The sequence below is a fragment of the Homalodisca vitripennis genome, unplaced genomic scaffold (genome assembly GCF_021130785.1).
Source record: "Homalodisca vitripennis isolate AUS2020 unplaced genomic scaffold, UT_GWSS_2.1 ScUCBcl_5020;HRSCAF=11525, whole genome shotgun sequence".
NCBI lineage: Eukaryota > Metazoa > Arthropoda > Insecta > Hemiptera > Cicadellidae > Homalodisca > Homalodisca vitripennis.
Genome location: NW_025781159.1, coordinates 200 through 16,493, shown reverse-complemented (window position 1 = coordinate 16,493; position 16,294 = coordinate 200). Strand labels below are relative to the sequence as shown.

Below are 16,294 nucleotides of genomic sequence, written 5' to 3'. Positions count from 1 at the left end.
AGATATTTAAACTTTTTTGGGCTTTTTTGCGACAGTTGACATGCTGCGATGCCACAATAAATGCTGATGACATTGATTTTTTTTTTTGTTAGTGTCCTACTTTCACCTGTGCTGCTGACGTTTATGCTCGTAACTTGCATTCTATGCAGTGACAACGCCTGGGCTCATTTTCTCCTATCTGAACATTTCCGATGTGTTCCCCTTTGTTCATTTTCTTTTTTTTTAATGGTAGTCCATTGCTGGATGTTGCAGTTTTTAAATACATGTGTACTAATTGTCTTCTCACCTGACGAAGAGGAAATCCTATTATCCTTTCAAACCTTCCATCGTCAATAACAAAGTTTAAACACAGAATTAATCCTTAATAGACCCTCATAATTTAATTTTTTTTTAAAGTGTGAACACCACATGATACCATGCATACGTCTGTTAATACTGCTACACTAAACCAGGGTTAAGGTTAGTTTACATTTCATACAAAATACATGCTTGCCAGAGATCATATTATATTTATTGGTTGCACCGATATTACTTCTATACAGTTGTACAAACAAGATTACATTTATGCTAGAATCATAGTGGCCGATAAACATGTAGTAACCCCGTAGTAACTAGTTTGGTCAAATTGTTATTTACAATGTGAATTACAAATAACCCATAATAATGAAATAGATGGTGATTGTTAACAGTACAGTAAACTAGAGATGACACTTTATCATAAGTCCCTGGGAGTGTTCTCATTGCCACTGTAACTGCTACTGCCACTGCCACTCCGATCTGTTACAGGTTGGTCATGATCCTGATCTTGGTCATCAATCTGGAATACAGTAATTCACAACCATTATATTATTTTTATTACAAGAAAATAGTGACTGTGGTTGCAATAAGAGCATTATTGTATTTCACGTTGTCTGATATTTATCATTCTAAAAAACTACATGTTCAAAATTCTATAATAAAACGTATAACAAAACTAAAAACTATTAAGTCTTACGTTGATAACCATATTTTGTGTCACTTTTAGTCGATATTCTAATAAGAGTAGCGTACAATAGAAAAAGTTCAATTAACACTTTTATTATACATTTTTTATTTAAACCGAGTCAGAGTTGTTTTTAAGTAATATAAATGTTATACAATAATAATAATAGTAATTATTACTTTTATTCAGTTATGTGGGTCCGAAGATGGTCTCATTGAGTACGAAAGGCCTCACAAGAATAAAAAAACTTACATTATTGGAGAGTTTGTTTTTAAATTAATATATAATATAAATGTGTTAATAATCTGTTTATAAACATACTCAGTTTTTATTATTTAAATTGAAGATTGTATTATTTGTCATTATAATCTTAGCACAAACTTTACCTAAAACATGCATTACAATAATTTAAAACAAGAATAATAATACAAATAATAAAAAAAATTGTAATACTAAAATGTATAAATAACAATAAATCTGATACAAAATTACAATCTTACAAAATAATTTTAAATATTCTAATGTGTTTAGGGTAATGGTTACATGCCTTGCAGTTGGAATTTCCTTCTGGCCCCATGTTGGGTGCCACATGAAGTGTGCCAAGTTATTTCAACTGACTTTAAAAAGGAGGATGATACACAATTTGATTTTTTTCTATATCTTTTTTTATGTATGTCCACCAATTATTGTGAAACTACTATAGCGATTTTAACAATTGTTTTAAATGAAAGAGGGCTTTTTTAGAGTACTCCTAGGATTGGACAAATATCTAACCATGGGTTCATTTTAGAATTTTTACTTAATAAACAATATGGAAAAGTAAGACAAAAAATGCAGAGATACAATGTTCTTAAAATAAAAAATTGCTGAGGTGTGATGTTCATGAAATGACTATAATTTTAACAGAATAATTTACAGATAAACTAAGAAAACTAACTAAGAATATTAAACTGGTAATTTCCATGTCTACATATGGTTTCAATATGATTCTCTTCCAAGAGAGACCTTAAAAAACATGATATATGGCAATGATATGGAACATATTTCTAAGATGTATGTTTTTTCCCAAATAACCATCAGTTATCTCATTGATGTTACAGAACATTATATGTTCTTAGTAAAGTTCCAAAATGATGTCCATAATGAAGTCAATATTTCCACTGCTAAACAAAGAACTGCTGGTTCCTTTTTTATGTCATTTCACTTCCTAACAAATGTTATATTAACAGTATTATTTTTTTTATTTTTGGTGACTCACCTACAGACAACTATCTCCTCCTTTATCTCGCTACTACTGCCAGACAATGATCTATTGGTGCACTTGATTGTCTTTCTACTTTCTAACAAATGTTATATTAATGGTCTTATTTTATGGCATATTATAAAAAACGAAATAAACAACTCTCGATAACATTTGTTGATTTCAAGAAAGCCTATGATTCCATTCATAGAATATCACTATTAAAAATACTGAGACATTTTGGACTTCACCCCAAATTAATTAAATTAATAGAACTAACATTAACTAGTACAAAGTCTAAAATAAAGTTTAGAGGAGAACTTTCAGAACCATTTCAGATAAAGACTGGCTTAAGACAAGGTGATGGATTATCACCGCTTCTTTTTAACTGTGCATTAGAGTACGTCATGAGGGAATGGGAAAGAAATAACCAAAAAAAAAACATAAAGATTGGATATCAAAGGAACAACATTAATTTGAACTGTTTGGGGTTTGCTGATGACTTAGCTCTTTTGGCCAATGACATTCAGGAAACAAAACAGCAAATTAAATCTTCACAAGATATAGCTCAGAAAATTGGTTTAAAGATATCGTTTGAAAAAACAGAAGTTTTATTAACGCAGCCTCCACTTGCAAATAAAATAAGGTTGGACAACCACAATATAAAAATTGTGCAGAAATTTAAATACTTAGGAGAAGTAATCACTTATAACCTGAATGAAAAACCATCTTGGCAAAGTAAAATAGACAAACTAACTAAGATTAAACATGCTACTAAGAATACGTATAATAAAAGATGTCTTTCAATAAATACAAAATTAAGACACTACAAAACAGTTTGCTCTGCCACAAATTACATACGCAAGTGAAACAATATTTAAAACAACAAATACTATTGCAATAGATAAGGTTCTTAAGATGGAGAGAAAAATAACCAAGAACTTGCTTAAACAAAAACTATCAAGTAGACGGAGTTTGGAGACTAGCTTCCAATGAAACAGTCTACAAAAATATAGAACCTATTACAAGTATAATTAAAAAGAAACGAATATCATTCCTGGGGCATTTGTTGAGAACACCTGAAAATAGAATTAGCAGGAAAATAGTAGAAAAACTGTGGTATAGTAAAAGTGACATTAAATGGATCACAGAATTAAGGGAAGATATGAGAGAGTTACAAATTACAGTAGAGGATTTAAAACACAAGACAAACACATTAAAGATATTAAATGACAAACACTCTACACTGCAGCTGAAAAGAAACAAACAACGAATAGGAAGAGTGGTTCCGGAGGAGGAAAGGAAATTACGCTCGGAAAGGATGAAGAAATATTGGGTGGATAAAAGAAGAAAGACTAGAAAATATAAAGTGACTAAAGTGGTCCAATGTAGGCCATAACATTATAAATAAATAAATAACGGTCTTATTTTGTTGGTGACTCACCTACAGACAACTATCTCCTCCTTTATCTCGCTACTACTGCCAGACAATGATCTATTGGTGCACTTGATTGTCTTTCTACTTTCTAACAAATGTTATATTAATGGTCTTATTTTATGGCATATTATAAAAAACGAAATAAACAACTCTCGATAACATTTGTTGATTTCAAGAAAGCCTATGATTCCATTCATAGAATATCACTATTAAAAATACTGAGACATTTTGGACTTCACCCCAAATTAATTAAATTAATAGAACTAACATTAACTAGTACAAAGTCTAAAATAAAGTTTAGAGGAGAACTTTCAGAACCATTTCAGATAAAGACTGGCTTAAGACAAGGTGATGGATTATCACCGCTTCTTTTTAACTGTGCATTAGAGTACGTCATGAGGGAATGGGAAAGAAATAACCAAAAAAACATAAAGATTGGATATCAAAGGAACAACATTAATTTGAACTGTTTGGGGTTTGCTGATGACTTAGCTCTTTTGGCCAATGACATTCAGGAAACAAAACAGCAAATTAAATCTTCACAAGATATAGCTCAGAAAATTGGTTTAAAGATATCGTTTGAAAAAACAGAAGTTTTATTAACGCAGCCTCCACTTGCAAATAAAATAAGGTTGGACAACCACAATATAAAAATTGTGCAGAAATTTAAATACTTAGGAGAAGTAATCACTTATAACCTGAATGAAAAACCATCTTGGCAAAGTAAAATAGACAAACTAACTAAGATTAAACATGCTACTAAGAATACGTATAATAAAAGATGTCTTTCAATAAATACAAAATTAAGACACTACAAAACAGTTGCTCTGCCACAAATTACATACGCAAGTGAAACAATATTTAAAACAACAAATACTATTGCAATAGATAAGGTTCTTAAGATGGAGAGAAAAATAACCAAGAACTTGCTTAAACAAAAACTATCAAGTAGACGGAGTTTGGAGACTAGCTTCCAATGAAACAGTCTACAAAAATATAGAACCTATTACAAGTATAATTAAAAAGAAACGAATATCATTCCTGGGGCATTTGTTGAGAACACCTGAAAATAGAATTAGCAGGAAAATAGTAGAAAAACTGTGGTATAGTAAAAGTGACATTAAATGGATCACAGAATTAAGGGAAGATATGAGAGAGTTACAAATTACAGTAGAGGATTTAAAACACAAGACAAACACATTAAAGATATTAAATGACAAACACTCTACACTGCAGCTGAAAAGAAACAAACAACGAATAGGAAGAGTGGTTCCGGAGGAGGAAAGGAAATTACGCTCGGAAAGGATGAAGAAATATTGGGTGGATAAAAGAAGAAAGACTAGAAAATATAAAGTGACTAAAGTGGTCCAATGTAGGCCATAACATTATAAATAAATAAATAACGGTCTTATTTTGTTGGTGACTCACCTACAGACAACTATCTCCTCCTTTATCTCGCTGCCACTGCCAGACAATGACCTGTTGGTGCCTTTACTTTTCTGCTCACCTCCTGACAAATGGTATATTAACGGTAAATTTGTTTTGTTTTGTGACTAACCCCTACAGACATCTCCTCCTCTATCTCGCTGCCACTGCCAGACAATGACCTGTTGGTGCCTTTAGTTGTCTTCTCATTTCCTGAGAAATGTTACATTAACGGTAATTTTGTTTTGTTTGGTGACTCACCCCTACAGACATCTCCTCCTCTATCTCGCTGCCACTGCCAGACAATGACCTGTTGGTGCCTTTACTTGTCTTCTCATTTCCTGACAAATGTTACATTAACGGTAATTTTGTTTTGTTTGGTGACTCACCCCTACAGACATCTCCTCCTCTATCCAGCTGCCACTGCCAGACAATGACCTGTTGGTGCCTTTACTTGTCTTCTCATTTCCTGACAAATGTTACATTAACGGTAATTTTGTTTTGTTTGGTGACTCACCCCTACAGACATCTCCTCCTCTATCTCACTGCCAGACAATGACCTGTTGGTGCCTTTACTAGTCTTCTCATTTCCTGACAAATGTACATTAACGGTAATTTTGTTTTGTTTGGTGACTCACCCCTACAGACATCTCCTCCTCTATCTCACTGCCACTGCCAGACAATGACCTGTTGGTGCCTTTACTAGTCTTCTCACTTCCTGACAAATGGAAATCCTCCTCATAGTGTTCTGGTGAATCTAAGAAAAAAGGCAAATTCCGATTATTAGTAATTTCAATTTATTTAGCCTTCATGTTGTCATTCTTATTCCTGACTATGACTGTAACATACCTCCTCAGAAATAGTAAAGCTAACATAAGAAAATAGTACCATATAAAAATACATAAAAATGCAATATGATATATTTAAAACATTCACTGTTAACACTTTTAGTACTGAGTTCTACAAAATTAAACCATTACTCATTTGAACTCCATTTATTATAATTATATCACCATGCACTAAGAGGTCCATAAAAAGTTGTAATCTTTGTGTACATTTTGTGTTCTAAAAAAAATTAACTTTGATTTTTATGGTATGATGAACATTTTTCTTTATTTTGAAAAAGACAATTAAATAATCAAATCAATTAAAAAAACTTCTATTTGTTCTATTTTTCTATTTTGTCTACACTATTTCAGTAATTACAAATTTTTTCTTACTTAATAAAGAGATAAGGCTTACACAATATTTACAACAAAATATTCCCTTTATCAAAGTCAAAGTTTGCAACCATTAGTATTTCAAAATTGTTTTAACTCGTGAAGGAAACAGGATTTTTCTGGACATTTGCCATTGTTCAGTAACACTAACAAATCAGTAACACTACATTTCAAGATATGCAATCTTATCTCTTCTTCAGGTAAATAACTAACCTAACACATAATTACAAACTAGGTTAAACTAAACAAATCATACCAGAGCGTTGTGACACGTGTAAGGTTTCTGTGGGATAGCCTCCCCCATATAATGTTGGTGGCTTGTGCGGTTGTGGTGATATTAGAGACTGGAGTGAATTTACCACGTAAAGTTAGATTATGAACCACTCTGTATATATATCTGCTTGACTATAGTGTGAGAGAATTTATTAGTACTTTATTAGTATTATTTATTAGTATTATTAGTAGGTTCGATCGGTAATTCAACACACTCACATGAAGTAACACATATTTTATTTTATTTCAAATTCTAATTTCTTTCAATAGTTTTTAACATTTATTTAAAATCAGAAGTATCTTATTATACATCAAAATTTATTATTGATCTTGAACAAATTGTAATATTAATTTCTAATAACAAATTAGATTCCAATGATTTTAATGACGAAATTTATACTTGAATATAATGTTTCAAATCGTTAACTTTAAGATAAATTCCATAAACATATTCAGCATGAAGAAATATCTCTCTTTTAATATTTCAAACAATTATATTTTACAAACTGCTTGAGTATAGATTTTTCTATTTAAATGTGTAAACAATTACGATAATCAAACCATGCAAGAAGAGAATGTTCTCTTAAAATATTTAAATGGTTACATTTTATATTTACAAAATTAACTGGTATAATTTTCTTAAGAATAATTTACATCTCTTATATGGAAATTTTGAACATATCTTTTCTATAACAAACCATTAATTTTATCTGTGTAAATAATCTTTAAATTGATTACTTTTAAATACTAGATTGTGAAAACACCCAATGAATGGTGCATATCACCAGCCATACAGTAAAAACACTTCTCATCAGCAGTCCAGGATTTCTGAATAGAGAACTGCCTTATTAGAGTAAACACTTTCAATAGCATTATGCTGTACCAGACTGTTGCTCCAATGTTTTAATAATAAAGGGAAAAGTAGATACTTTTAACATATTTGAAAATACAAGTTAAATGGTTTTCAAATTACTGAATTCCACGCATAGCTATGATGGGAAGGGTTGATTCAATTCAAATATTAAGTAATGCTCCATTTCACCTTTCACATAATGCAGCACATCTGGAATCTGACACTGGTACAGATTGATTCCTCCATGTCTTTCTGAAGGCATCCATAGAATTTCGGCGAAGAAGACGTTCAAAACAAACGCCTTTCAAGTTTCAACATCAGAGACATGTGGGCTACAAAGGAGCTCATAAGCTGCACGAAACGGAAGGTGAAATGGAGATTGTAATCAATATTCACACTACTTAACAACATCAGAGACATGTAGGCTACAAAGGAGCTCATAAGCTGCACGAAACGGAAGGTGAAATGGAGATTGTAATCAATATTCACACTACTTAACAACATCAGAGACATGTAGGCTACAAAGGAGCTCATAAGCTGCACGAAACGGAAGGTGAAATGGAGATTGTAATCAATATTCACACTACTTAACAACATCAGAGACATGTAGGCTACAAAGGAGCTCATAAGCTGCACGAAACGGAAGGTGAAATGGAGATTGTAATCAATATTCACACTACTTAACAACATCAGAGACATGTAGGCTACAAAGGAGCTCATAAGCTGCACGAAACGGAAGGTGAAATGGAGATTGTAATCAATATTCGCACTACTTAACAACATCAGAGACATGTAGGCTACAAAGGAGCTCATAAGCTGCACGAAACGGAAGGTGAAATGGAGATTGTAATCAATATTCGCACTACTTAACAACATCAGAGACATGTAGGCTACAAAGGAGCTCATAAGCTGCACGAAACGGAAGGTGAAATGGAGATTGTAATCAATATTCACACTACTTAACAACATCAGAGACATGTAGGCTACAAAGGAGCTCATAAGCTGCACGAAACGGAAGGTGAAATGGAGATTGTAATCAATATTCGCACTACTTAACAACATCAGAGACATGTAGGCTACAAAGGAGCTCATAAGCTGCACGAAACGGAAGGTGAAATGGAGATTGTAATCAATATTCGCACTACTTAACAACATCAGAGACATGTAGGCTACAAAGGAGCTCATAAGCTGCACGAAACGGAAGGTTGAAATGGAGATTGTAATCAATATTCGCACTACTTAATTATTATTGTTCTTAACTTAAAAAATATTTTTTTATTTCATGATATTTGCATATTTCATATTTCATAAATTTACAGTAAAATATAAAATTCATGCACTGCAAGGTGTGGTCAGAAAAACCGGACAAGAGAAGCAAAGCAATATTATTGAAATATGATATTTATTGTGATTTCGACATTTATAGAATATTCTCTTGAAAATATTTGCATGCCTATACAGCTTCAAGTGAATTTTCCACTACGCATTCCTGTACTGGAAGTCAGTTTTTTCATAGCATTTGGGTTTTTAGTGCTTAAATACACACCTCTCATAACATTAAGCAGCAACAACTCCATCAAACAAATAAAAGACAACGAACAGCCTCAGAAGTTTTGTAAGCCAGAAATTGGAACTGCTAAAGAATCTAACAATGAGATTACCTACTAATTTTCCAAGAACCCTATCACGTAGGATTTCCTGAACATATTTTGGTTTATATTTTTAAACTGAAGACACTATATTGATTGTCAAACTGTTACTTTTCCAATATTGTATTTTTTGCTGACATTTGTATGTCGGTTATTCATGTCTTTACGGCCAATTTTTCACTATAAACATTACAAATCTTGTATTTGCAATACACACTATGAATTACTAAATCAATATTTTCATGACCAGTTTATGTAAGGTGAGATGGTCCCACCTGTTTAGTTAGCACAACACATACCAGATCCTAGGTCTAAAAGTGCCTTGATGTCACTGGACACATGCTTGGAGTTCCTGCCACTGTTACTCTTGGTGGTCGGATTCATTCCAAGAGGAGGGAGAGAACCGAGAGATGACATTGAACCTCCTGCAGATTTTACGCTGAAAATTATAATCAACTACTGTAATAAAGCTGATAATAGAAAAATGAGGACAATATGGAAAGTATGACGAAAGAAAATCACTTGAAAGGAATCAAAGAAAGGAGGTTGGGATAGTACTTGGAGCCCCGTGTAATTTATATTTACAATGAAAAACAAGAAAAGTAGGCACAGTGATGAGAAAATAATGTTTTAAAGTATCTGCATTGTGAAAAACAAAACACAACACAGTGTGGTGCAATGCTACAACAGTATTCTGCAAGTCAAAATCTTTCTGGTGTTTTCAGCATAATTTTGTACACGCTTCCTAAATTATTTTTTTATAAATGTTCTTGGGTAACTCAGCAACTTGAATAATCAAACTTTTAATGCATTATTAAATATAATTTCAGGCTACATGCTTTAAAATAGCTTATTTCTGTCATTATACAAATATAATTATTTACATGTTACTTTATATTGAGTTAAAGCCCAAACTTGAATCTATTACAACAAAAAGTTACAGTTACAAATTACAATTCTTGGCTATGTTATAGAGATCCTGCAAGAAATGAATCAAAGGACCCAAGTGGTCTGTTGCGGCCAAATGTGCCACCAAAAATGTTTTAAACTGTAGTTCCAACTAAACACAAGTACAGTTTATCAATTTATATCCCTGTTTTCACAATATATAACTAATGCAACTAAGGTATATACAACTTACTTCATCTGACTGAGATCTAGTTTAAGGCTGTCAGGCTTCTTGTTGTGGTTCTGGAACGAAGGTGGAGGAGGCTGTGGATGTTTCTGGTCCAAACTCTCACTGGGACCGTTAGTCACATCTGTTTTTACACATATGGTTTAAATTGTTTGTTTCTTGACTTTTCTTTTCTTCTCTTGGCTTTTCTTTCCTCAGAGAATTATTAACCGGTTCCTGTATCTACAAATACATGACTAGAGTGACTTAAGCCGTTTATAATAATAAAAAGTTTATAACTAGGTAATTCAAGAATCAAACAATTTAAAACAATTGTTATCTACTTAGTGATTTATAAAAATTAACAGTTATAAAAAGAACATTTTAAAAGTCATTGGTTATGATAATTTAATGAAAGAGAATTCCTCAATCCTGTCTAATTAACTTATTTGTAATTCAGTCATGTAGCCAGATAAATTAAAAAATACATTAGAATCTCGATACTCTTTAAGTCAAATTCCTCGATAGCTTGAATTTTTACCAATCCTCTTAAGAAAACCCTTTCTAATTTGAAAAAGATTATCTTGGATAACTCAAAAAAATCTTATGACTAAATTTCAACTCTGTAAGCTGAAGTTCAGAGTAATTTTACTTCTACAACTCGAAATCCAACAGTTAAATCGAACTCTTTTTAAATTGACTTCCACAAGTCGAATTCTACCTCTATAATTCGAATTTTTGTATCGGACCTTGCTATCTCCAAAAATTCAGGATTACAATGTAGGCTTAGAGAAGCATATTGTGACCTGTCAGTCACAATCATCTGCCTGCTTGTCTTTATCAGCAACTCACATGCTTTAGTACTGTACTTAACCTTTGATTGTGCTTTTACTTACTTGAGTGACAACGAGTGCTCAAAGAAAGGTCAACACTTTGTCTATCGGTGAGAAGTGTAAGATAATTAAACAAGTGAATGAAGGATTATGCAAGAAGGAAATAGCTGCCTAGTTCAACATCCCATGTACGTTTAATTTTGTTCTTGGATGTAGGGAATACAACATAAATTTTTCTTCTGTAACTTGACTTTTATTTTCTTTCTTTACCTCTATGTTTCGTTTACCTCTGTAAGTCAAATTCCATAAACTGTAACCTTAATAACCCAAACAATTTATATCTCGATCTATACCTAACTCATAACAAAATGGAAGTCCATTGATATTTCAGTTATCGAGATTAGACAATATAATTTTTGTTTAAGTTTAACAAAAAAAGTCCACAAACATTAGAAATAAAAGAATTGCAAGTTTACTTTGTGTTTTTTCCACGATCATAAAAAGCTTCAATAATTTCTATTTTTTAAATTAATCAGTATGCTTTTATAAAAAATCCTAAGAGGATGCATTGATGAAAACTAGTAATATAACAGTAACAAGGAAGGTGAATGCCGAGCACATATTGTGATAAAGGCTTTGCTTAAAGTTGTGTCAAAATTTCAATATCTCACTTATTGAATCTCCAATATCTCCAGATATCCTGTGGAAAATAGATAGAGAAACGAACAGACAGATAACCAAACAAAGGGGGGATTTCACCAGCCTCTTGAATGATAGCAAAATCCTATACAAAATCCTATAGATTAATAGTTATAACACTATATCTACCAGAAAAGTAAAATCATTTCCAATGTATGGGACCACGTGCACAGCTATATGTAAGCAGTTCAACTGGTTTAAGAGGAATCTCTATTTTCAAAATACATTGTTGATGATAGGGAGCTGTAAGTAGAGTACAGTGTGATTGTAGGGTAGTATAAACAGTATAAAGCATGATATATTTTACTGTTTAGTGAATCTATGTTGTGTGGAATCTATCTGTGTTACCATCATTCTGTTTGTTTTCTTTTCATGTTTTTGGTTTTGCTCAAAATACATATTATTATAAACTCTTCAACAAAAGTTTCATGCCACATTTAACATTGACCATAAGCTAAGTTTTTAATTTACAAAGAGAAAATTAATTTAAGATAAAAATTCAATATATCTCACTGAAGTATGAGAGAAATTGAGACATTTGTAACATTAAAACTTAACTTACTTTATTTGCAATAGGAACTGTAGTTGCAGGAACATGTAGTTTAGTTTGTTTGCAGAATTTGAGCGATTAGAGGTGATTTCTTCCCTGAAAACATAAAAACTCTATATAGTTACATGAAGTATGTAGATTTAACAATTTTACTAAAAATAAAAAAAACAATTATGTAAAATATATTATTTTCTTATATTATTTCAAGATAATAATAGATAACTGGGAAATACAATAAATAAATAAATTCTAACTGCTGTAAAACTGACATAAAAAAGTATTTGCAACTGTAATAGAAAATATTGTATTTAACCCTATGCACAATACTTGAAATCAGGCTGGCTGGGAGCCTCCCTACTTTCTAATATTAAAAGCATTGCATTTAGGCATGTCCAAACAACCAAAGAAAACGCTGTGGCTGGTAGCATCCCTACTTCCTAATATTGAAAGCAAATATTGCATTTAGCCATGTCCACACATCCAGAGAATATTCTGTGGGTGGAAAACTCCCTGCTTACTGATACTGAAACACACAAACATTGGATTTAGCCATGTCCACACAACCAGAGAAATGCTGTGGCTGGGAGCCTGCCTATTTTCTAATGCTGATAGCAGACATTGCATTTAGCCATGTCCACACAAGCAGAGAAAATGCTGTGGCTGGTAGCGTCCCTACTTCCTAATATTGAAAGCAAATATTGAATTTGGCCATGTCCACACAGCCAGAGAAAATGCTGTGGCTGGGAGCCTCCCTTATTTATAATATTGAAAGAAAACATTGAATTTAGCCACGTCCAAACAACCAAAGACTAGGCTGTGCTCCATGCTTTCTACTCTCTATTAAATTTTGTATTTTGCCTCTTCACATCAACCAGACACAATGGTGTTAAGGAGTGTTATGTTTTCTGCTGTTTGTGGTGCATAAAGTGTGTTGAAAAAAACAAATTTTTAATTTTTGCGGGTTTTACTGAGTCCGATTGTCAATATTTTTTTATTATGTTGGCACTCATGCATGTGACGTACAATACAATTTACAGCTGTATTCTTTGTTTCCTTTTTTCAGTGGCAGCTGCTAAGGTTAGACGTGTTTTATGAACTCAGCTCATATTTTCATTAAAAATAATGGATACAAAATTTGTATCAAATTTCGTACAAAAAATGTAATACAGTATAACAAAGTGTGGGATTATTTGCTTTGTCTGGTTTGTTTTTTATGATAAAAGGATTGTGAAGGAAACAGGATTTTTCCAGACATTTTCCATTGGTCAATACAATCAGTAACACTATGTTTCGAGATCTGCAAATCTGATCTCTTCTAGTAAATAACTAAACTAATGCATGACTACAACCTAGGTTAAAGTAAACAAAACATACCAGAGCGTTGTGAATCGCATAAGTCAAGGGACCACAACAGCCATGTTGTGTGTCTATATCATGCAAACTAATTCTAAAACATGCACTTAATAAAAAACTAAACACTAATTATTAAAACTATCTACAGAATACAGGGCACAACAGGTCTGCACTCACTAACCAATCAAATAGAACTCACCAGAGGCCAAAAGTAAATAGCGATTGTCACAGCAGAAACAAGATAGCGGAAAATAAAGCATCATTGTTTGTTACAAAGACCATCATATAAATGAGATGAAGCTAAGAAATAACATGGGGAACCTAATTTTTTCAAAAGAAAATTAATTGAGGCTTCAATACAATAAACTGGCAAACCAACCCGATTTGAGAGCCAATTCTGAGAAATGAACTAACAATAAAACCTAAAGTATCAAACAGATTAGAAATTTGTAATTAACCAATGCGAAGTCACAGTATCTTTTTAAGAAGTCATCTAGCATAAACCAATAATATAATAAAGGCCAACTCTCGTCCATCCGTTTTTTTCCGCATATCTTGTTTCTGCCGTGGCAGAACTACATCCACACAGCTCAAAAACCTTCATTTGACAACAAAAATCCATCCGAATGATAAGTAGAGCAATTTTTTTACTAGTCACATAGACTTTTACAAAATTTCAATAAGAACTATTCAAGTCTCTCAACAGTCTGGGCCCACCAGCTTGTATACAAAATTCTCCTTCCCTCTCAGATGAACTTACTACAAACATTATTGGGAACAATAAAAAAACGCTCTTACAACAAAAAAAGCAGAAAAAACAAAATACAACATTGGCGACTGAAGGAACTAACTAAAGATTTTACATCAATAGATTGACTGCACATATTCACCTGATCTGGTGATTGTAACCTGTTGTGAAACCCAGTGGTGAAATCCACTGGTTTTCAATAGCCTACTAAACTACCAGACTACAACAACCCTTAGCCTACTAAACTACCAGACTACAACAACCCTTAGCCTACTAAACTACCAGACTACAACAACCCTTGTACTGGCCAAAACATAGGTTCATTCTAGTCATTGTACCATCTTCACTTCTATAAAATTAACCATTAAATGGGGCTTTAACCCCGAAAAATATATATTGAAATTTTTAAAAAAAAGATATCACAGGTTCTCAATGAACTAAACTATCCACATTAGGTATTGAAATTTCCAATACATCCCACAATATAACGTCAATACCTAAGATATTGATTCCATAAATAGTATAGAATTTTACTGAATATTATATTTTGATTTAAAAAATGAGGGGAAAACTAAATAACATATACTTATATGTTTTGATTTGAATCAATTCTTAGGGTGTGAATGGTACAAAGTTAAGTGAGAGCAATACACCGTGAGTTTACATGACTGTAATCTTCAGAAGATTAAATGACACACTAAGGTGTATATGCTCTGTAAAAATCACTGCCTTAAAATTTCATGGCTCTTAGAGAGTTTTGTTGAGTTACAAACTTATAAGCTAAATACAATCTCCTATATAAAAAGTCCTTCCATTCCACACATGTATTTGTCATTTTCTCTTTATTGGTAGGAATATACAGGGTGTTCAGTAAAAATGTTCCAATACTTTGGAATTTTGTTCTACATATAAAAAATGAGCAAAAATGTTTATATAAAAAGGTGTGTCCTTAAACCTTTGGGTTTCCATCTATCTGCTTGTATGTGTTTTTTATTTAAAAAAATTATATTTCGAACCAGTTAAGATAAAGTTATGAAACGTCAGAATTGTATTAAACTTTGATAAATCTTTTGTACAATATAATATTAACAAAATCCTTCGACCCATTTTAGAATGACGGTCATTAATCGGTTTTGAGTTATTTTGATGGAATAAATTAAACGTCCGCCATTTTGAAACGGGGTAAAAGGATTATGTTAATATTTTTATTTTCACAAAGGTTAATACAATTCTCAAGTTTCATAACTTATCTTTACTTGTTCAAAAGATATAAATTTTTATATAATAAACACATAAACGGAAAACAAAAGGTTTTCGGACATACCTTCATATGAACTTTTTTGCTAATTTTTATGTAAAACAAAATCCCAAAGTATTAGAAGACTGGTAATGACCACCCTGTATATAACTGATTAATGATACTGTGTCACAAGAACGTAACCTTTATTTACTGACCTGAGTCCGGTTTAAGATTGTGAGCAAGTCTGTTGCGTCCCACATATGTATAATCACTGCCAGCTTGAGTATCTGGTTTGAAAACACTCACTGTGAACCCTGTATATAACTAATTAACGATACTGTGCAAGAACGTAACCTTTATTTACTGACCTGAGTCCAGTTTAAGATTGTGAGCAAGTTTGTTGCGTCCCACATATGTATAGTCACTGCCAGCTTGAGTTTCTGGTTCGAAAAACACTCACTGTGAACTCCAAACCAAAAAACTCCAGAAAACTCTCTTACTAGGCTTATGGCAGCAATACCTTCTTGAGTAGATAAAAAGTTTTTCAAAACCGAATTGCAAAATGGTAGATTTCTGCCCTAAAATTTTAAAAACAACACGTATTAATACAAGAAGATTAGTGCGATATGTTTAAAAAAATATATGAATTTTCACGATTATTTCTATACTCCATTTGA

The 16,294-nt window shown here is 32.2% G+C and overlaps 1 protein-coding gene and 1 long non-coding RNA gene across 2 annotated transcripts; both read right to left on the bottom strand.

Moving 5' to 3' along the window:
• Positions 1–489: 489 nt before the first annotated feature.
• Positions 490–10,339, bottom strand: LOC124373202. The gene is made up of 4 exons (XM_046831603.1): positions 10,222–10,339; positions 9,380–9,519; positions 5,724–5,842; positions 490–817 (listed from the first exon to the last, which is right to left on the bottom strand). The coding sequence occupies exons 1-4, from the start codon at positions 10,224–10,226 to the stop codon at positions 716–718; spliced, it is 366 nt and encodes a 121-aa protein (XP_046687559.1). The 5' UTR covers positions 10,227–10,339; the 3' UTR covers positions 490–715.
• Positions 10,340–10,351: 12 nt separating this feature from the next.
• Positions 10,352–16,091, bottom strand: LOC124373203. The gene is made up of 3 exons (XR_006923411.1): positions 15,986–16,091; positions 12,289–12,372; positions 10,352–10,437 (listed from the first exon to the last, which is right to left on the bottom strand). It is a non-coding gene; the product is annotated as an uncharacterized LOC124373203 (long non-coding RNA).
• Positions 16,092–16,294: the final 203 nt, after the last annotated feature.